The sequence below is a fragment of the Ornithodoros turicata genome, chromosome 4 (assembly GCF_037126465.1).
Source record: "Ornithodoros turicata isolate Travis chromosome 4, ASM3712646v1, whole genome shotgun sequence".
Lineage (NCBI taxonomy): Eukaryota > Metazoa > Arthropoda > Arachnida > Ixodida > Argasidae > Ornithodoros > Ornithodoros turicata.
In genome coordinates this window covers 68,470,931-68,494,013 of record NC_088204.1, presented here as the reverse complement: position 1 = coordinate 68,494,013, position 23,083 = coordinate 68,470,931, and the positions used below count along the sequence as shown (strand labels likewise).

General features: G+C 45.3%; 1 protein-coding gene across 13 annotated transcripts in view; it reads left to right on the top strand.

The window, feature by feature from the left end:
* The window catches only part of LOC135391779 (neuron navigator 3-like), a 340,328-nt gene that overhangs the window by 219,636 nt on the left and 97,609 nt on the right, over positions 1 to 23,083 (top strand). Inside the window, exon 1 of one of the 13 annotated variants that reach the window (XM_064622223.1) lies at positions 17,324 to 18,650. The exons of the other annotated variants lie outside the window; for them this stretch is intronic. Within the exon in view, the coding sequence (XP_064478293.1) occupies positions 18,596 to 18,650 (55 nt within the window). The 5' untranslated portion in view covers positions 17,324 to 18,595. Of the gene's footprint in view, positions 1 to 17,323; positions 18,651 to 23,083 lie in introns of those variants that run through there. 13 annotated transcript variants of the gene reach the window in all.

Here is a 23,083-nt window from a genome sequence, read left to right as displayed (position 1 = left end):
GTGTATGCGTCCCCGGAAGCAGCGCTGATCGTTCAAATTCTTTTTTTTAATATAATATATATCTAAGCACGTCCCGGACGAAATAATTAACCAAGTGGATTGTGGGCCGATGCCGAATATAGCGGTATAGGTTTCATAGACGTGTTTGCGAATGCGACCGTTCCTTTATGATACAATATTAAATTCTCTTACAACTAACTCGTTACTTTCAAGATAATTTGTCTTCACAGTTTAAATTCACTATCAAAGGAATACGAAGGGTGTAAAGTTCAAAATGGCAGTACCAAAATGCTTTATTAGCTCGCAGGGACAACTATTATTAGAGAGTTATCTCGAGTGAGAAGGTTACCCATTAAAACACGAGAAAAGAAACTTGGTTTATTTTGGCACTGTAGTGGTAAGGCACCTGAACGACTCAGCTCGTATTTCCAGCGCATTGTCCTATATTGGGTCCAATACCATCAACTTAATGATACATTGTTAGGTCGATGTTTTTTGACTATCCATTTTAGGCGATCTGCTTTTACATGTACAATCCATATATCTATACGTTCTTTTCTTTTTTTGCCGACATCACAACCATTGAAGCAATGCGGCTTTGAAACGGGTTTGTTATCACTTACCGTCCCAGATATGGCCATTCGAGTAATCAGGCATCCTATAGGCAAAAATGCCGTCCAGTGTTGTAATGCGCCAAGTTCGATATTCTTTTCTTTATGGTGAAACTGTCTGCCTTTCAGGTTGAATATCTCGCAAAAACGTGTTGCCGCCCTTAACAGGTGTTCCAGATATGCACTGGTGGTGTCGTTCATAGAAGGACGCAAACACCGCCCACCTCTTACAAGGGCATCAACGGGTTGGGGTGGCCGCCTCGCGAAGCCATCTCACCTGCACGATAAAGCCCAAGAATGTCGAAAACGGGGGGAAGAATTCTGTGGGTGGTCCCGAATCACGTGGACGGTTTAAGTGTAAGAAAAATGTTTGAATGAAGTGGGTAGGTGGCAAGTGGGAGGGCAGAGTAAGCGAAAGGTTCTCTAAAGTTACTAGAGGTGTAGAGATTCCGGTGAAAGTGTGAATTCCTTGCCTCAGAAAGAAACTCGCGGTTTCACCCATAAGCGGAATGTTTTGTTTCCTAGACCACAAGCTTATGATCGGCAGATAGAAGGGCACTAACTGTAGGTAAAGACAAAACATGAAAGCAGTGATGCAGATGCCCCCACTCCTTCCTGCTGTCCTCTCTCCATCTGTCCACGTCTGTACGCCGCTCATAGCCACAGGTGCTCGCGGCGCTAACACTGAGAGGACGCAAATGCGTCAAATTTTAACTTTCGTAGATGTACTTTATCTATCACGTGAACGGAAAGGTGTATTCTGTAACGGCAAAAATTGGAGAACGGCTACGTGCATGTAAATCTACTAACCAATGCGAACGCGTAGTTCTTAAGAGGCGATACCAGTCGGGGAGCAACTCCGATTCACGATTTTCCCGATTCTAAGATAGCGCCACGCTCGTCGTCCTTATCACGCCGTTGGCCTCCGACTCCGAAATAATCCCCATTGTGCACGGTTGAGGTCGCGAGTTTAATACAGAACGCACCCCTTTGTCGAGAAGTAAAGTAACGGACTTTGATACAAAAGGTCCGCAGTTCGATTCGAGACATTCACGTCTTTTTGCTTGTCTCCTATTGCTATATGAGTACTTTGTTATTTTTGACAATTATGTATATTGACAATTATGTATCAGCCGAAAAAGCATGTACCTGTTTCGCGCACGACCTACAAGTTTTGTCCATGCCGCCGGCATCAGCCCCATCTCATCATCATCTCTTTATGTGTGCGTGTGTGTGTGCCCATGCCGCGTTGTCATCTCTCTCTCTCTCCAGCTCTTCAAATGACCTCTCTCTCTCCACGTTACACGCTTACATGTGTAATGTCACCCCTGCATAAGTCGTAGCCCTTCCCCAGCTAAAATAAACTACACAAAGGGTAATTTGCCCGCCTACAGATGTGCATCCGTTTGCTGATGATTCCGTCATACCGAGCCGAGTCACCCTTCTGCGACGGAAGCATCCGCCCATCAAAGGGTTGACTCTGTCATCCCGCTGAAAAGAAGAACTGAAGCCGACAAGACACGCAAATAAAGAAGAAAGAGACGACCATGAACTCGTAGGTGGCGCTCCCTGCAGTCCGCGGCTTGCAGTCAAGTGGGTTCTGCACAAGGGTCGTTAAACATGGTGCGGCGCGTGCTGAAATGTGAAGGCGTTATTTCCGCATATCGTCATCATCAGCGCAAGACACCGCCTGTTGCTCTTCTTCTTCTTCATGTCCTGTGTCAAACATTCGTGAATTCGTCACCACGACATCACAATTTCACATCATGCACATTACCGTGTACTCTAAACGAGGGACATTTTTCGCAATACTCCAGCGGAAGATTCGAGAAGCGTCACAGCTTTCTGCTGCGACCTATGCGCGAGCGCTCAACGTCACGTATTTTCGTACACTCCTCTCTGTTGCGGCTCAACCACAAGATATTCCGTAGCAGACGACAGGAAATGACGTGGACGGTGTGTCATCTGCGAAGTATCTCGGTGACGTTGGGAGTACGACACTTCCGATATTCCGGCAGCGTGCGACTGCGACAGCGTGCGACGAGTTTAACATGCGGCGAAACTTGTGCATACTTGAGTGGAACTGCAGCAAGGGACACGGACACGGAATTTTAACAGGTAGGTTAAAACATAAACGACAGGAGACCTGCAGACTCGCAACTAGCAGAAATTTAGTGGAAGGAAACAATTATATCAGTGCATAGAGCAACCAATCAATTGCAGCACAGTAATAATACATGGAGCAATAACAAAAGGCATTCCCACTGTAATCTGAACACACACATCCCTCGTGTAATCAGGAAGGCAATCTCTTTCAAGCTGAGTTAAGGAAACTAATGTTTCCTGCTTCCTTCCATTAAACTTCTGCTAGTTGCGAGTCTGCAGGTCTCCTGTCTTTTATGTCTTAACCCAGCTGTCCGCTTCCCTTGATGCGGTTCCATTCAGGTATGTACTTCAACCAACTACCCCGCTTCAATCCACTTGGAAATCTGTGCCCCGCGAGCAGTTTTTACTTTTTCTTTCACTAGAATATTCCGCGGGTGGGTAGGGGTGGGAGTGTCGCTCGTGTGAACACACGATTAGTGTTATGTCCGAAGTCTGACACCCTCTACACCAGCTGTGCTCTCTTGTTCTCCTTTCCGCTGTCTGCGGGGTCTCGCCGCCGTAACCTACAGCTCAACCTCAAGATTTTCTCGCTTACTTTTTTGTGTGCGTGTGTGGTAAGAAGAGAGAAAACACCGAAACCTCTTCACTGTTACAGGGCATATTACTTCCTAACTTAATGCTATGTAGAGCGCAATCGTTCTGCAATGAACATGGTAAGGGATCGACTCTCTTTTCTTTCGGGATCCTGATCAGTATGACGCTTTGACTAGTCGGATCTCATGACTCGCCTGTCACGTGACCTGTTGAATGTCCTGACTCGATGGATCTCTTGATCGGGTTGGAACTCTTGACTGTTTGGGTCTTTTGACTCGCCTGTCACGTGACCGGATGGATCTCCTGACTCGATGGATCTCTTGACTCGTTGGATCTCCTGACCGGAAGCGCTACTTTCTGCTGCTGTATTGTCTGGGTGTTCTTCCTGGGTTTTCCCCAACCGCTCCAAGGCAAGTGCCGCAGCAATCCCCTATATGAAGTCTGCCCCGGACGCATGTTCCCCTCTTCGAGGAAGATGACGTCATACCGCCTGACAGATCACTCTGCAAGAAAACGCCACAAACCAGCTGAGGTTTCTTTAACGTGCAGCGAAGTATTAGCATTCGTACCTAAACCATTCGTTCCATGCCATCAAGTTCCTCTTGTCCTCGGCCTGGTTCGAATCGGTAGCCATAGGATCAGCAAGCATCCGAAAAAGTAAGCAGAAGTACGAATGACATTGTACTCATTACGACATTACCACGTAAACAGGGTATAAGCAAAGCCGAAGAAGCCGCGCTTGCGAAAGTTCGCGGCTTGGCTACCGTAGCTAACTTATAAATTGCGTACGCCGTCCGTTAGCGCGTCCTTGGCATGACTGAAAAGCCGTTTGGCCTTGATTTCGCTTTACTTGGGGGCGGTGAAGGGTTGAAGATGATTCGTCGGAATCGGCATCTGCATTGGTGGCAGGGGGAGTTGCGCAAAGGAAATGTGTGTTTGAAAATATATAGTTTCTCAAAACGGATGCCGTCTGCTCAAAGGATTCCGTTGGCAGAACTTGTACTTGTTGTCGCGTACGGAAGCGGTTGAATTATGACAAACGGATGTTGTTTCACCTTACTGAGAAGCGTTCCCTATTGAAGAATTCGAATGTTTTCATTGAGTACCGCTGCTGAAAGAGCAGCATGACGATGAAAGCTTTGGAGCTTGGGCACGACAGCACTCAACAACCGAGATGTAACACACTTGAGCTCAAACCTGCAAAGACGATGTATGCACACAGACATTGTAATATATACACAGTGGCGTAGCTACGGGGGGGGGGGGGGGGGCTGGGGGGGGCTCGAGCCCCCCCTACCTGCCACGGACCGACCCACACAAATCGTGCAAATCCGAGAACATAATATATGTGCGTGCGTGGGGGGGACCAGTGTGACGATCCCGAAAGTTCTTGCAGTTCATGGCGTCTATCTAAGAAGCACTCTTGAATGGTTTTCGAAGTATGAGCTTTTCCAATACTTCCAATCTCGTGACACCACCTCATTGATTATGACAGCCTATACATGTAATCGTACTGTGAACGTCTAAATAAACTATTTTCGTTCCTTTTCTTAATCCTCAGCTTGCAGTGTGCACAAGTTTGTGTGTGTTGTGGACACAGGATCAGCAGTGGGGGGGGGGGGGGGAGTTTTCGTAGCGAGCCCCCCCCCCCCCCCACCTTGGAGGTCTGGCTACGCCACTGTATATACATAACTGCCCCCAGAGACGAGTAACTAGGTAACGGTACATAGAAAAGGAGTTCAGGCTTTCATCGTCATGGAACTAGTCCACCAGCTTGCCCGCGCATATGCTACTTTATCTGGAAGAAAAGGCTTGTCTGGAAAATCTTGAATTAATTAACGAAGATTAGTTTAGAATAGGTTGCAATGAAAAAGCGATGACTAATGCTCAGCTTGCGTGTTCGAAACCGGTCAAGGACCCGAGCAAACGGTGAAGCGACGATAGAAGAACGAGTTTATCCCGAGGAGTGATATCGTCAGGTAATAATTCTTCTTCAGTATCCCACGCCATTCTGTTTTATCACGCCGCCCCAGCTTTCTGTGACATTCGCTGCTTCTCACCTTAACCGAAAAACTTGCAGTTCACGGAAGCATTAATTATTAATGGCTGTCGTTCCCACATAGAGTCAGCTAGCACCTCCACATCTTGGCTTTTGATGGCTAAAGCGAACCAGTGTTATGAATTAAAAGACGCCTATTCTATGCATTGCATATTGTACACCGGGATGAATAAAATTTCACTATTTCTTGGTTGTTTCCACCATGCTAATTGTTGTATACGTCGAGATCACTGGATAAACCAGAATGCATACGTAAGTTTTCAAATACGTCCAGAAAAAGTCGACTCTCTTCTTTAGTAACTCTCTTAATTGCAGAGAAAACCAGTGAGCATCGCAATCACAGTAATGACCTACTGAGACCACCACCTTTCCTTTCATTTTCTTCCTCTTCTTTTCTTTTTCATATACACATATACAGGGTGTCTCAGTTAAATCCCTTGGCTAAATAATTCGCGAACGGGTGCACCAACCCAAGAACTTTCTTTTTTACAAGTATCTGTCTGATATCATCTACGAGCTGCGCACCGTGTGAATGAGTGGGAGGCTCTCATTCAGATTATAAAAAAGAAAGTTCCTCGATTGGTGCAACCGTTCGCGAAATATTTAGCTCGATTTAAATGAGACGCCCGGCATATTTCTTGCACTTGTCGCTGATGTTTTTTTTTTTTTTTTTGTTCTTCTTTTTTTGCTTTGCTGTTTCTTTCGCTAGATTCTTGATCGAATTTATTATCGAAGCAAAGTTTCCCCTCTTTCGATAGGAGCACCTTTTCGCTTTCTGTTACGATTCCTAAGTTGAAGATCGACGTCTATAGCATTGTTCAATCTATATTGTTGTTTATACAGTGATTCCAAGAGGCTCCAGTGTAGAACTCCAGTGTAGAACAACAAAACTAGGATATTACAAAGTAAAACGCAATCGCGCTGACGCATATACCTATATAGCCTTCCTGTTCCTTCGCGCTCGGTTGCTCAAACATGACCGTTCTTTACTTTTTTTTTTTAAATCCATTCTCTTCCGTTGAGGCTTCTCACCCTTCAGACTCACCGATGTTTAACCTAAGGGCGTGTCCGCGCGTACATTTTGCGCACATTGTTCAAGAACCGCTGCTCTTGAGCGTCAAAGACAACCAAGGTTGAATGCAACGTTGGCAGGGCGGTGTTAAAGATACGGGAGTCCGTGCCATTCCATCCGACGCCCTTTGTGTTCGGCGTCAGTCTCCATTATATGTTTTCTTCTATGTCTATGCTATTTTATATGAGAGAAGTCAGGCATCCGGTAATGGAGATGATGTGGTGGACGAATGGAGGACAGGTGTATAGCAAATCAGGAAGTGATGGGGATTTTGTTCGTTTCTTCTGGTTCCGGAGACTCCCCTCGATTGTTTGAAGATGTCTTGACCTGCTGGAACGGTTCTGTAAAGGGTTGCTCTGGAATAGGTTATATTCGTGTCAAGTGTTGTTTGCTTTCTCGAGTTCCGTTTTACAAGGTTGAAGAATTTAGTATTAGTAGGTAAGCTATAACGGATGTAAACTTCAACAGGGTAGCTTATCCTTGAACCTGAGGAACCGGAACCCTGGTTGTTTTGTGGGGCGTCGCTCATCATGGTACATCCTCTTTTGTTGTTTAAAGATAATATGTTACTTAGGTTTCTTTTCTTTCTTTCTTTCTTTTTAGTCCACTTCGTCCCCCTAATATTCTGGTGGTGGGTGTTAATGGCTTGCAAATACCAAGTTGTGGAATCTTATAAATCTGATTCGTATCCCATTGGTCATTTGAAGCTGGAGCCCATCCGTTTAAGCGAGCCTCGTTTTTGAGCGAACCTCGTATTAGAGGATTCTTCTTTGAGAGCCACGTTTTCGAGCGTAACGTTTTAGGGAAATAACGACGCGTTGCGTTTGAGCGAAAGTATGTTCAGATAATGACGTTTTTAGGGAGTGACCTAAACATGGCGTTAGCTTTGGTTTCGTTTTTCTTTCTTTCTCTTTTTAGACACGCGAGAACGTATACATGTTTATGGGGTTCTTAAAAGTCGTATGCTGATCATACGAGGAAGCAGATGCTGTATAGTAGCTGGTACCGTCTTCTTAAAGAGAGGGGTGTTAAAGTGAAAAAGTCGGTTTCGCTGTGACGTTAATATCCCCAACAACACCGATATATATATATATATATATATATATCCTATGGATGTACGAATAACGTCCTAACGGATTTGCACGTCCGATGGATATCTTAGTAATATCCATCGGACGTACAAACCCGCTAGGACATTGTTCGCACATCCAGAGGATGTTCGGTGTTGTTGGGGTAGCTTGCACAAGGTACTTGCGTTTCCGAAGTAGAGGGATGTGCCATACGATTTTCCCCAACTTTTCCCAGTTTTCCACGTTCGCTGTACGATTCGGCTTGACACGTGATACGTGCCACCAGCCCATTTTTCTTCGTTTATTTTCGCGGAGAAAGGGGGTGGTGGCTGTTTCAAAACCATGTATGCTGGGTATTGTCTGGAAGGCGCTGCAGTATTTGTTCAGCGAGGGAAATGGTATACACAAACAGTATATACATAGAGGGTGAGTCCTTTTCAATATAGACGCGCTAATTTATTTCCCGCGCGTCTAGCGTATTTGTATTCCCATCTGAGGGGCCTTCAAATATGAAATCAAAATTAAGCTTCCGGACGGAAGCCTTACTAAGAAAAACGCGCCGCACAAGAGGAACTTCGTAAATTCGTTATTTTTTATTATTTTTTTTCTGGCTCTGCCTGAGAGGTTTGATATCACCGCCAAGTTTGTTATCGCAATACGTGTACGTCTTCATTAATTAATGAAGCTGATTAGTGAAAACTAATGAAAGCTTCCCTTCGGAAGCTTAATTTTGGACTCATATTTTAGGACCCTCAGCTGTGAATACAAATACAAAAGTCGCGTCCAGTATAAGTAACGCGTCTATTTTTTAAAAACTATGTATCGACTAAAAGTGCTGAATTACAACACAAAGTAAACAAAGGCATCATATGGATATCCATACTGAGATTGAGGGAACAGAAAAAAAAAATCATATGGGCTTGGGTGGCTGGCCAGCCGCGAGGGACAGGTCACGTGGAGGCATGGCAACACAGTTTTAATAGTATGATCGGAGTGGCGCAGCCTGGCTCATGTGAAATAAATGCTTTTGAACGAAGCTTGTCGGAAAATATTCGCGTACTAACGTAAAGAAAGCACACATTCTCTACGAAATATCGGTACCCTTCTGCGAGCTGATAATGCGATTAAATCTATGACAAATACAAAAACAAACCCGCAATCACACAATCTTTATGCTATAGCCGAACGCTGACTGCTTTTTCTATCACTATATGTTGAAATGGAAACCTAAACTTCATTCGCGAAGACGGTGTTGTCTAAAATATATAGTTCGATAAAACCAGCCTTTCTTTCGCTGAAACGTAATTCGCTAAAGTGTAACCTTTTCTCTGAGACCTTATTCTCTAAAACCGGGCTCGTTAAACAGTAGGGGAACCATTCGCAGCGTGTGGCAAGCATGCTCCCTGATATAGGGTAGTAAATTCCTCGAACCTGATAGTGTAGGAGCAGAATTTATGGTCTTTTCCTGAGTAAGAGTCGCAGCGGAACCTCATAGCGGAGGGGTTAGTCAGGGTTCATTGAGGAGACACAGGCAAAGGGTCAATTTAAGAAAACTGATCCATGTAAACTATAACACGGTGTATAATTCATACACCAGTCTTTGTGTCCGCAACAACTGTGTCTGTACATTTGTGAGTCCGCGTGGGCATATCACACCCCCTCCCACCCTCCACCATTTCAGTTACGACAAAGGAAAATTTGTAACATGGCCGTCCCTTGGCTTGAGAGAACTCAGCGAAACATAATATCGTTACACACGACGGCTCACTTGTTGCGCTCTATAGCGTATTTCTCTTGTGAAACATAGTCTCAAAGCACCTGAGCAAACCGCAGCACCCACAACAACCGCAACTGCCACTCAAGCTAATCGCGGTCGTAACCGGAGGAACAGACCTGCCGCGCCACCTGGAACAACTTCGTTCCCTTCTGCCTCCCCTCTTAGAAACGCCCTCTCCGCCCCCCCCCCCCCCACCTGCTGGGTGCATACATGCTTACACGTCATCTCTCTTACTTACACCACAAACCACCTGTGTTTACGTTCCTCTCAACTCCATGTATACTCTGGCTCACCCCAAAGTCAAACAGCGGAAATCGAGACAGAAAAATGCGCAGAGTCTCCACTTTGAACCCGTCTCATGAGAACGGCACGTCCGCTTTCCGTCCGTGTAGGATTTGCAGCAGTATACGAAGCAGGTGCTTCGAAAACAAGAGCAGCGGTTATTTGCGCGGGGAAGCGTGTAAAATATTGGAAGCTCCCACGTTAGGCTTAGTTGCGAAGTTTTTGACGCAGACGTAGAAAAGCCGCATTCATTCGTGCGACAATGCGAACTGCTTGTGTATGTGTGGAAGCGGCCACGTTAGGCTTAGTTTTGGAGATTGTTTTTCTTGCGCTATACGGATGTGGCGAACCATTTGCCGTCCCCGGGCGCATGGGAAACGTCGAGCTTCCAAAAGAGGGTTGGCTCTTTCTGTCTTCAACAATAGACACGTCTGCAAATGTGATGAATCACGCAAAACCTCTGATAGACGTGGAAAAAACGGCGGATTGTCTTCGTCTTGCCGTGCAACAAGCTTTTTGAGGACAATAATGAGGATGCTAATTCAGGACGGCTTTAGATGTTTGCACAGACGAATACCTGTTTCTGTCCTCCTTGTCGACAATGTATCGCAATACGGTGTTTGCCTGCTCGCGTGGCTCAGTGGTTAGCCTGCTGGCCATGTCACGTCGAGACTGGGAGGTATCCGTGTTCGAATCCCGGTGTCAGCTGTGCTGTCTGGGGTTTTTCCTGGGGTTTCCTTATAGACGCCTTCAGGCATATGTCGGCGCAGTTCCTTTCGAAGTCGGCCCAGGACGCACATTCTCCAGGGCGTCAGTCGTGACGTTGGCCACGTCTGTGAGGCCGACAACGGCGACCCCTTTTACCACCACCCTCATTTTTCTTCTTCATCTGCAGCTTCTTCTTCTTCTTCATTATGTGTTTATAGAGATGTTAGCCAAGCTAGGGCTGGCTTGCTTCTACGTTAGGCTTACTGGGTAGGGTAGAGAGAAACCATGCAGAAACAGGAATGTTTTGGTTTCTCCAGTGCGGAAAATACATAATACACTTATGTTGACGTGTGCGTGAACCCTGCACGGCATTTTGTAAATGAATGCGGCTGTGGTCTGTGTGTACGTGTATGGAAACGCCGGCTTGCCACTTCGTGTCCGCACATTGTTTATGGCGCGGAAGCGCATGTTGTGCTGCGGTAGGCGTGAAACGGGCTGGAATATGTTGACGAATTTCCGTGACTTTCGGGTTGTTTGCGTAAGCGGGTTGAACGTACTCCTTCTATACTAAGAGCGGGTCTTAGCTGCACAGTGCTGTTTTAAGTGTCAAAGTGGGTGGAAGGGTAAATGGATAACGGAAGAAAAATATAAGTATGTACACGTTCGTTTCTGCGGCGTGGGGCATGCTGGTCCTTTGTAAACATATGGAAACACGCGCACATATTTATTTGCAAGTTTGCTCAAGTAATTGTTGTTTCTTTAGGGAGAACTTATTACGCGGCTACTACAGAGAACCTGCCCACTCTAGATGCTTGACGTACGCTGGACGCACAAGTGCAAGTAATTATTAGTAACTAATTCTGCGACAGCCTAAATTTTCCTAATTTGCAATTATAATCACGTATCCAATTCTATTTCACTCGCAGCAGTTTCATTTCAATTACATACAGTTACACAAATGACCTGCGTGGGTGATATTTCGTAAAGTTGCGGAGCAACCATGCATAAGTACATAAAACTGGATATGGTTTCGCATATATGTCTTCATCCGAATATTTGTTCAGATTCATATTCAAGTTCGTCTTGAACGTTCATCTGTGTCACCGAGTTCATTTTCACGTACTATGTGTTTTTGTGTTCAAACCATTTGGTTCCCTTACGTCAGGACTGTGCTCTTCCATTTCCATCGGCGACCCAACCTTTTGCACTATACATGGTTACACGTTGTTTTCAATTGATAAAAAGATATCGGCGCAATTGCCGTTCATGCCGCAAGTCTGAACACACAAGCCGGTGACCAGGCGCATTTCACCTGTTTCATTGCGTGCAATCAGTATTTACCACTGACATTTGCCGCACATGCATCCGACCTTGACTTCTCTTTGCTCCCTCTACAGGTGCATATCCACGACCCTAACACTGTTTTCCTCTTCTCCCTTTGATGAGGCTCGATAATCGTGACTCTCCCTCACGACTTTCACCAGACTCGTTGCGCCTCTAATTTTCGTTAATTTCTCTCTCAGCTCCGCGCGGGCATCGCTTAGCATATTTTATCCATACTTCCTTCATATTTGTTTTCTTTCCTGCGAAGGAAAAGTATAATCCGACCTTCACTTCCTGTATTACGCTCCTTTGTGATTTTTTTATGTTTATTTTTGTGTTTCTTGTATATGGGTTGTTACGTGGCGTGTTCGAAACTTATACCGCGATGATTAGCATGCAAGAACGACCTCGCGAGGATTAACGCAAAGAACCTGCGAAGCACATGCTAACGATTCCTGGCTTGTACATCGAGGTGCCGGAAATTGGCTGATAGTATATAACTGCCACTAGGAAACCTGTAGTGAATACGTATTGCGTAAACTAGGCTGTGCCGGTTCTCGTCCCTGTACCAGTTTGAAACGTGCCGCTCAGAGTGAAATCGATCAGTCGATATAGGAAGTGATAGCGCGCGGCTGCATATTTTTTGTGAGGTCGAAAACTTATGAACTTGTGTGAACGTTTCGAATGTGTGGCTTAACGGTTCGAAACAACGCGTGGTACTCCACGTTGAGTATGACGCGAACTGCAATCCTACCACCGACTGTGATGTCTTCTGATTTCTGTGGGTCTTTGTTGAACTTTCTAAGACACCTTGAGACTCACCCTGTAACTCTCCTATTTCGCCAAGCCACCTACTGTATGTTTTCTGTCAGTGCACCATCCGCAACAATTTCACCTGACACAACGACTTGTACATTCCACTCTCTAAGAAAAAGGAAACAGGAGTGGTTACAGCTTCTGGTCCCTTAGCTTGCCATTATACCCCGTTTTATCCCCACGTGACCCTCTAATTTAATTCCTAGCTTCGCAAATGGTCCCCTCAGTGCAATAGTCTACGTAAATATGCGCTCGGCAGGAATTTAATGGAAGTGGTCGGTATAGCTAAGCGATTTTCTACCAAAAGTGTAATAAATTGTCGTTCTTTCTTGACAAATTATGTCGTATACGTGTTGAAAGATTTTATAATTTTAATATATCGGCTTAATTCGAAGTCAAAGTATTCTCAGTTGTGCACATTGATGATTCAATTCAATTTTTATTTTATTTTCATTGAGTAAATATATCGGAGGGGACACAACTCGAAACGCACACTCTTCACCACGTAGCACTCTAAAGGCCAACCATTGCACGGAATATACTGTTAAAACAGAAATTCACGACATAGTATACGTTCCTAGCCAACCATCGTACCGAACGATATCATTCTGTGTCCTGATTGGTTGAAAATGGGAGGACGCGCCAATCTGGCAGGAGGAGGCGCCAATCTGGAGACAGGCGCCGCCTGATATTTGGGACACTGAATGATATCATTCGGAATGCTTTCATCAACTGAACTGCATAATCCACCATCATCTTTATTTCTCTAGAATTGGCACTGGGGCAGCGCAAAGCCTGCTGGCCGGCATCAGCCCCATTTCATCATCATTTCTTTATGTGCGCGTGTGTGTGTGTCGGAACGGTGTTGGGATAGGAGCGTGCTATGTGATGAAGATCTGTTTTAGCACTGTTGTGAGTGTTATACCCTACACTCTTAAAAATGAACTTCATCGCATAGCACGCGGAGGAGTGTGATATGCGGCGAAGTTCATTTTTAATAGTGTAGTCAGATGGCAAACCTAAGGTCGTTAGCAGAACGGCCGTTACTTCACCTATAGTCCAACCATAATTTCGAACGACATAATTCTCTGCCCTGATTTGTTGAAAATGGGAGGCGTACACCTTGTCTGTTACAATTATGCAGTTCATAATTGCCACAAAAGAGGCGACCGTTCCGCTAACGGACTTAGGTTTGGTTAACGTCTGACTAGGGTATTAGCAGGCTATTGACAACGTGGTTTCTGAAGTACGGTGTCTACCGAACCCAGTCAACTGATAAGATTCTAAGTCACGCAGGCTGTCATTGGTTCCGGCAGATATACTGTAGCGTCACGGTGGCGTTCGCGACGGTCTATTAACACGTTCTATTTATTACCATTGTCACTCCCGATTTGTGAAAAGCGCGGGGCGTACGCCACTTTTGTGACAATTATCATAACTACACAAGTGTCACAAAATGGCGTACGCCTCAAGTTTCTAACCAATGAGACGCGCAGACTCGACACCCCTCGAGGCACGCTCGGACAACGCTTAAACTCTTAGAAATGAACTTCACCGCATAGCACGCTCCTAGCCAACCATCATCTCGAATGATATCGTTATCTGCCCTGATTTGTTGAAAACTGGAGGCGTACACCTTTTTTGTGACAATTATGAACAGCATAAGTGTCACAAAACAGGCGTACGCCTCCCGTTTTCAACAAATCAGGGCAGATAACGATATCATTCGAGATGATGGTTGGCTAGGAGCGTGCTATGCGGTGAAGTTCATTTTTAAGAGTGTACTCGAGCTGCGGTGCACAGACTAGCTCCAGTATGACATCCCACTCAGCGGTCTGTTACCAAAGCAATTTTGACGTTCCTTAGTTGCACAGGTCTCATGAACAGCCTGTGAACATAAGTCTTGTCATCTCATTCGTCAGTTCAGTGCCCCCCCCCCCCATCACCTCTCACAGATTTCTCTACTCTTTTTTTTATATCTTATTTGTCTTTAATCTATCTCATCCTTCTTTCATCTTTTGTTAGTTTATCCTTTAGTTCCTAATTCTTTTCTTTTCTCTTTATTGATTTATTTTCTTCGGAATAGCAAGCCGACGTCCCGTTTGGCTGACCTTTCTTCCTCTTTTTGTTCTCTGTTCTAATAAATATATCCCTCCACCCCAGTCAGGGGGCATAACGATATCTTTCGGGATGGTGGTTGCCTAAGAACGTGCTATGCGGTGAAGTTCTATTGTTAACGTGCAGTCTCCACCGGGTGACATCCACGTATAGTCCTATATGGATTTAGTCCTGAGAGAGCTAACGGTTTTGGCAATGCATCTATAGTCTTCAAAAGTATTAAAATCACCTTACCTGTAAGTCTGCTTACGATTATTACTAGTATTAAAATCACTTTTTTCTTTTCGTCTTCTTACACTCACACATAAAAAAAAAGAGAGAGTAATCTTAGCCATTTGGGGGACCATTACCACAACCATCTTTTTAGTTCCATTGGTTCTTTTCGGAAGTTCACGCGAAGTTTAGGGATTATTTGCAGTGATATGGAGAGCAAATTTTATGGTCTGGGGACTACAATGGGGAGTAATTGCAATATAGGGTAGTAGAAGCTGTAATTGCGCCCCAAGTCTGTTTATGTTTGCATATTGCATTCGTACTGAAACACTGCACGCTGCTAGAGTGCTTCGAAAATTGCAGTTCAGCGTAGTTGCCCACCAGAATCCTATACGTTCATTTATTGTTTCTCGAACGTGAACGACCATGCACTCATTCCGCGGACTCGCAAGGACTTCAAACGTGTTTGGATGGGCCACGTATTCTATTTCCTTCAACCTGCTCAAGGTAAAGACCCCATCAGTATAGGCAACCAATTCGCTGAGAGCTTCACGCATGCAATTAACCGAGGAAACAAACGCGATGGTTGAATGATTATGGAGATTCACTTCAAACTGAACCCGAAGACGCATTGTCTTCGTATCGGCGAAAAGCCGAAAGCCTCCTCATTTTCCTTTGTCTCAGAGCGACTTTGACGCGTTCGCAGATTGTATGGTGACAATATTTGCTAACAGCTTCAAAGCCTTTTTACTTCCGTTCAGCACAGCGAAGCGATTACGTCTGTGAGTGATGCAGAAAGGACGGTAGAAGAGAGAGTTTTGGTATGCGGCGTGGGCAGACTTCAGGGGCAACCGTGGCAACATCCACCTGAAACGTCTGCCTGAGAATCTGAGGAGGCAAAATCTGAGGCTGCATACTAGGCGGTGCCATTTGATCACACCTCCTCGACTATGCCGCTGGTTTTCGTTTTGTGCGCCCAATGACTCTGATCTGGACGGAGAGTTCACAAGAGAATTTGTACAGCGATTCGTGCAAAAGACGTGCTTAAAAGTCATGTCCGTTAAACAAGCGCAATTTGTGTTGCCTTTTCCTGAGTGTTTTTTTATCTGTTTGCTGTTGACGTTATGACGATCTTCGTATAAAAGCAAGCACCATCGGCGGACTATACCAGTCTTACAGGACACGAGCGCGGTGCCTTCTGTATATAAAACAAAAAACTATTGCCAAGTAAATTGTGGGCTACAAGCTTAAATGTCTCTCCGCACCAATCCGATCTTTCAGCCTACACTCTTAAAAATGAGGGAGGGAGGGTGGGGGTTCGAAGTAGCTTGACGTTGTTGGCCGCACTCAAGTGAGCATCGTCACGACTAGAAAAAAATAAAATAAAAAAAAGGATGAACGATACTGAAGGAACGGAGGTGCACTGTAGGTGAGAGGTGCACTATAGAGTAGTCTTTGCGTTGGCACGTTTCTTGAAGAAAACACACGAGGTTGCGAGTATTTGTAAGTCGTTCTGCCTAAGAACCTTCGGGGGAAGAGGACGTAAAATGAACTTCACCGCATAGCACGCACCTAGCCAACCGCCATTTTGAATGACATCGTTCTTTCCCCTGATTTGTTGGAAACGGGGGGCGTACGTCTTTTTTGTGACACTTATGCGGTTCATAATTGTCACAAAAAAGGCGTACGCCTCCCGTTTTCAGCAAATCAGGGAAGATAACGATATCATTCGAGATTATAGTTGGCTAGGAGCGTGCTATGCGGTGAAGTTCATTTCTAAGAGTGTAGGAGCGTGATATGCGGTGAAGCCCTTTCACCATCGCCATCACCATTTTTAAGAGTGTATTCATGTGATTTTGCGATCATTCAGCCCATTCATGTCTTTTGCTCATTGGATTTTGATACACCTTCATCGCTTCCAACGCCTCAAAAATGCAACTCACGGGGAAAATGGACCTTTCAAGTGCGGCTATGCGACTGGAGACGGTTGTGCCTTGAGCTGCAGACGGTTGTTTCGACGTCAGTGTCTGTTTCGTCTAACGTATCGTCTGCTGTTGCTTGTGGCCCATGCAACAACGGCCTCTCTGCCTCCGGTCACGTTAGACGGGGCTAAGACATACACAAGAAAAAAGCAGAGTGAGAGAACGTTTTTCGTGCTTGCCGTGGCGAAACGTGAAATTTCATCCACCATCTGCATCACATTTTACTCAATTTCTTTTTCCAGCCTTTGTAACGCTATCAATGCGTGTAAAACGCACGCCCTTGCACAACGTCCATATAAGAAAAATAACCAGCAACCTTGGCCTTGTAGAGTCCACCCGTAACATCTTCTCCACATTACAAAGTCGGAGAAGCGGTGATGTAGACACACAGCACAGAAGCCTGCTGGTAGTATATTCTTTCCTCCAATCCGAGGAGCAAGGCCAAGTTGCCGCTATATGAGAGAGCGCGAGGGAGGGGACAGTACCCTTTCCTTTACTCGTTTTTATTCTCTCCACTTACTCCTCTACTGGTAGTACGTTCAACAACGGTCGGATGCTGCGAGTTTCCTGGACATATTCCAGACGCATGGGAGTATTAGAACACGTGCATCGGTGCTGCGCGCGCGTCTTTTTTTCCAGCAGGTTGTTGAATGCAGTGTCCGCCTCGTTGACCGATGAGTGACACCGTTGGATGTGCGACGAGTCGCCACTGCCCCAGGTCTAGTGTTCGTGATGGGCACAGCGTGAAATTCGGTCTGCCGATCCTATCTTGTGAGATCAGGATTATCGTTCCGGATAATCTCGTTCCGGATAGGTCTCCTTTGGGCTACCTTGTCTTCACCATATTCTACAAGCGTCTGCGAGCTTGCCCGTGAGACCTTTTCTCAAATATCGTTTCTTGTCTTTTCATTGCCACGCTGCGTTCAGCAAGAACTCCTTCTTGGAGTCGTACTTAACTCAGGAACGTATTCTGAAATAATGATTTCAATTTAAAGACGATTCCGCCTTTTGAAAAACCCCACGGCGTTCTCGATCGCAGGTCTATCCCGATGGAAGGTAGACACTAGAGCCGAAAGTAGCTTCATTCTTAGGCACTTTGCATTTTTTGCCCGTGTCTTTTCCTTGACTCATCGTGACAGTTAAGTACACGGTGTAAAACATACGTGTTTCTCCTTGAACTGCTTATAGTTCTTTCAAGACGGCTGCCTTATTCTGCACGGCATAGTCGTCGCAGACGTCTCAAGGACACCTACAACCGTTTCATCCGAAGCGCGCGTTCAAAACCATGAATTAAGCCCGTATTTTCGCCTCCCCTGTAGCTATTACGCTGACAGATCGCAAGGCGGCTGGTGGTGATTGGTTTACGAACGTGACGTCATCCTATATGGTCCACCGCCGTTCTCCGGATGAGGACATTCAACAAGTGGTTGTCCGGCGACATGTTCGAGCTCTGCGCAGCGAAGTTGGAGTGCTTTCGGTTAACGGTTCGTGAAGTTTGGTGAAGTGTTGTGAGGGGCAGCACATGTGGGATTACGTGGGATAACGAAAAAGGTCATTCAACGGTCTTCTGTTTGTAGCTGATTTCAATCTTTCTTTCCTTCGGAAACGAGTCGAAATTGTGCTTTCTCTTCGACGAATTCTCGACATCGAAAAAGGAAGCGTTTGTGAAAACGTATTTCCCATCGGATTTCCGTTTTAAAAGAGACATCGGTCATAGGAAACTGGTTTGAACGTCACCTGTCAACGGAGGTCTGTCTTCTGTTTGTGCAACTGCAGTGCGAGCTCCGTGCAGACTGTCGCGTTGCATGTGATGTGAGCAGATGCTTTGGAGTTTTCTTCTTCGGTTGTGATTATCATCGGCGTCATGATTTCGACAGTGAGCGCCGTCCATGCACGACCGCTTCGCCTCCGAAGACCAGGTGAGATATGCAGTGTGGAAACCCGCATATATGATAATTTCTTCTATCTTTTTTCATGTTTATACACCACGTACATATTGGTATTGAAAAAAAAAAGACATTCGGCTTTGTTGTACGGAAAAAGTTTTGGATTAACTTGGCTTGTGGTTTCACACACTTTGGCTGTTTTTAAGAGTATTTGTTTAGACACGCTCTAAAAACTGAACTTCACCGCATAGCACGCTCTGCTCCAACCATTGCCATGAATGACAGGGTTATCGCTTCTGATTCGAGGAGAGCGTCCGCCTTTCTGTGTCAATTATCGTGTATCCAAATTGACAAAAAAGGCGTACGCCCCCCCTGTTTCTTCGAATCAGAAGCGATAACCCTATCATTCGTGGCAATGGTTGGTGCAAAGCGGGCTACGCAGTAAAGTTCAGTATTTAGAGTGCAGTATGCATAATCCTGGAACATCGTTTTTTACACAGTCGAAAACGTTATTCCAGATAAAAGTGACAATGCTGCATATAGTTAGAGCGAGTACTGCGTTCAAAGCAATGACAAGCTGATGTTACCAACTGTAGCTAACTGACTGTATAGTATAATCAGTATTGTTCTAGACGGTTCCAAATATGCGCCCTTATATAGTCTTGGACATCGTAGAACGGACTTTGTGACGATTTTTTAGTTTCGTTGGCCATACCGAGGGCTTCTTTTCTGTCACTATTTATATCGGTTATAGTATTCCCCCCCCTCCCTTCGTTACTACACTGAGACACTTAACCAGCGCCATGGCCGAGTGGTTAGTGGTACATACCTCAGGCCACCGGTGGTGCTGTAGAGGTTTTCTCTGTTCTTTGGAAGACTTTCCATTCTTATAATCGACAGAGTTGCCCTCGAAGTCGGCCCAGGACGCATACTAACCCTCCTGTCCCCCACACCTCCCTGCTGTCCTATCTCCATATGTCCACATCTGGATGGCGCACATAGCTACAGTTGCTTCGTGGCGGTAACACGGAATAGAAGATAATAATAAATTGAGAGCGGCACACCGTCTATGCAATTAACCACTACCTTGCACTATACGAGCCGTGCAGTGACAGCTAGCTACGCGCAAAATACCACTGCTATAGTCTCTATAGTCTGAAATTAATATAGCCACCGTTTTAAGGTATCGTCTTTAAACGTCTACCATCTCCCGCAGTTTTTTCCTCTTCCGCGTCATATCACGTGGACGGGCACAAGGTTGTCGACATCTCAATACTTCGTATTATTGCTCTGCTCCATATGCAGCTAGCGGGCCGGTCACAATGGGGGAGAAGGCCTTACGTAATGGCCATGTCGTGCTCCTGTGATGGTGCCTTTTCTCGTTCAAGGACCGTCCGAAATGACAGAGCATCAACACTGCACGAACATCAAAAGAAGGGAGAGCTCACAAATGGGATCAAGGTATATAGCGACGTGTATAGCCACGGACGAACGGTGGAAAGAACGATGGGGTTTGTTACAATGGAAACTCGAAAGGACGATGCTCGAGTTTTAGGTTCAGGAAGTGAATATCGCCTCGGAGACAATGCGGACAAGACGTGACTTTGCTTCGTTTCTCTACATCTTCCTATTCCCGCTCATCACGTCCCGAGACTGTGGTGATTTTCGGGCAAAATGAGGAAGGAGGTGCCCTGGAATATTAACAGGAAGCACTTTATGCGTGACAGAAACGCTTAGAGAAGAGCCATTATTTGAGGTAATATCGCCGTTTACGAGATATTCCGTCAACCTTATTGAACTCGTGTCGCGTCTTGTCTCAAGGGACAACTCGATAAAGGATTACGCATGGCAGATGTCGCGCGAGTCAAGTATACAAGACAGGCAGTATCTCGAGCTGCGTAGAATACAGTTAATCTACTCTGATCAGTTTAATTTAGTATTGTTAGGCGATATTAATGTAAATATTCGAAGAATTGCCGCATTGATTATGTTACAGCTTAGTAAAAATAGATCTTAAGCATGCTACATGAAATGTTATTATGAATCACATGCACATCACAGAGGCGATCTAGTTGTTGTACTGCGTCCCTCCTGCACAGACTTTGTCTCAGTGTATAGCCTTCACTCCACAATTCAAGTACCGAACCAGATACTGTGACAACAGTCCTGTGCTCCAAATGTGGCGTCGTGGTGAACATTGAACATGTCCTGATAGAATCTGAGCTCTATATACGAAACTTAGAGGCGGCTTATACTCTGTGCTCAGTTGACTATACTGCTAGCAGGCAGACGTACAACCTGGCCCATCAATAGGCCCATATCAGAACCTTGTGCAACACTGTCGAGGTCTTGTAATCTCCATGCAGTTCCTGGTGTCTACCGGTTTGCTCCACACGCTCTTGTATCATGCTCTGTATCCCAATGACCATCGGTGCATCTTTCTTCCCCTTCCTTTCCATCTTTATCAGCGAGGAGAAAACAGCTCAATTGTTTCATGAACGACTTGTACATAGCTCCTTTAACTTCATTCTCATATCTCACATCCGATGTAGCGCATGGGGTAAGGTACCGCTCTCCAGGTGTGAATCACGTTATTAGTCACGATTTATGTATTTATCTGTTATTGTTGTTGTTATTAGAGGAGCCCTAGCCAGGCATATTTCCTAGCAGCGTATACTAGTCCATATACTAGCGTTCTAGCCTGGTCACAGAGGTATATCTACTACGCCAACGGAGAATGCAGTCCGCATGTTGAGAGTGAGGCGAGAAGATGGCGGACGCCAGACATACAGAAAAGCCGCAATTAATTCACATGTTTGATTAACGCAAATATTTTACGCGCTCTTCTTTAAAAAGCATACAAATGTGCTTCTAAGTATACGTCATCTCCGACGAATGTTTTCGCAACATGTTTAGCGTGCAAGCAACACCTTGAAGCACGCGGGCGCACTGCGTTAATTGTTACTGGTTGTGGTGACGGGACTGCTTGCCGCAGTGGGCCACGCTCAGGCCATTACTAACGCAGGATGGTTCGTGCGTACTAGGCAGACTTCACAAGGAACTGTGCCGACATTTATCTTAAGGCGTGAGGAAAACCCAGGGAAAACACACAGCCAGCGCTCGGATTCGAACCCGGGTCAGAAGCGTTGTCACTCAGAAGCGTCATGCGGCCGCCTGAACCAATCACGGACGTCTTTAGATTGGTGGACGTATAGTTGGCGTGTAGGAATTAACTTGTCCAGAAGTATAGTCTACAGGGTGTCCCAGAAAACGTGTCATTGAATTATAATAAAAACTACGCCACCTAGAATCATGCGGTCAACAGCATTTGTTCTTATTAGGTTTTTGCCACCTCCTAATGCGAATGTTATGTACTCCAAGCTTAATTATGTAAATATTTGCGAACTGAACTCAGAAAGTTGCCAAGGGAAGGTCACTTTTTTACCCCACCAATATGAAGAGCGTGCCGAATTCACTCAAATTCATGATAATTGGCAGTGATATTCACGAGCTATCCCATCGGAAAAAATAGCCGAATATCATGCTTTTTGGGGCACCGGACCATAACGCGCGATGACTTTTTGAGCGCAATCGCTCTCACTGCGACGAAAGGAGGTTCCGAAGCCAGCCGAAGACAGATTGATAGTAGAAAAAGTAACAGTTCCTAAAATTGGGAGAGGGAAAGCGTTATCCCAGCGAAAGTCGGACGTGATAAGCCGTGCCTGTTTTATCTCCTTCTGCGATGTCGGGAGGGCTGGGTTGCCAACCTCCTTTCGTTGGACTGACAAAGATTGCGCTGAAAAATTCATCGTGCGCTATTCTGTGCGACCTCCGTAGAGCATGATGTTCGGCTATTTTTTCCGATGGGATAGCTCCTGAATATCCCTGTCAATTATCACTAATTTGACTAAATTAGACACCCTCTTCACATTGGTGAGGTAAAAAAGTGACCTTTACTAGGCAAGCTCGCAAAAATTTACATAATTAAACTTACGTTACACGACATTCACATGAGGAGTTGGCAAAAACCCAGTAAAAACAAATGCCATTGACCGCATGACTCTAGGTGGTGTAGTTTTTTTACTACAATTCAATGACACGTTTAGGACACCCTGTATACTAGCCTGCTAATCCGGTAGAGTCCGTCCTCCAATCCACGTGATCAAGTAAATCGCACCACGAATGAGATTTCTTCAGTCATCGGACACCACAGAGAACATTATATAGCGAATATTAACATATCGGAAGGTGCATGTTCACGATTACAGTTCCGAAAAACATGATAAGCCAATCGCCCTGTTTCTTTCAAGCGGATGACATCACAGTGATAATCTTGCTTTGATAGCTTCCTTTATCGTACGTTTTCTTTTCTTTTTTTTTTTCGTGTTCTTAGGATGTACAAACACTCCCTATACGAACTGCGCTGAAACAAACGCATGCACACATGATCAACGTATACATATACC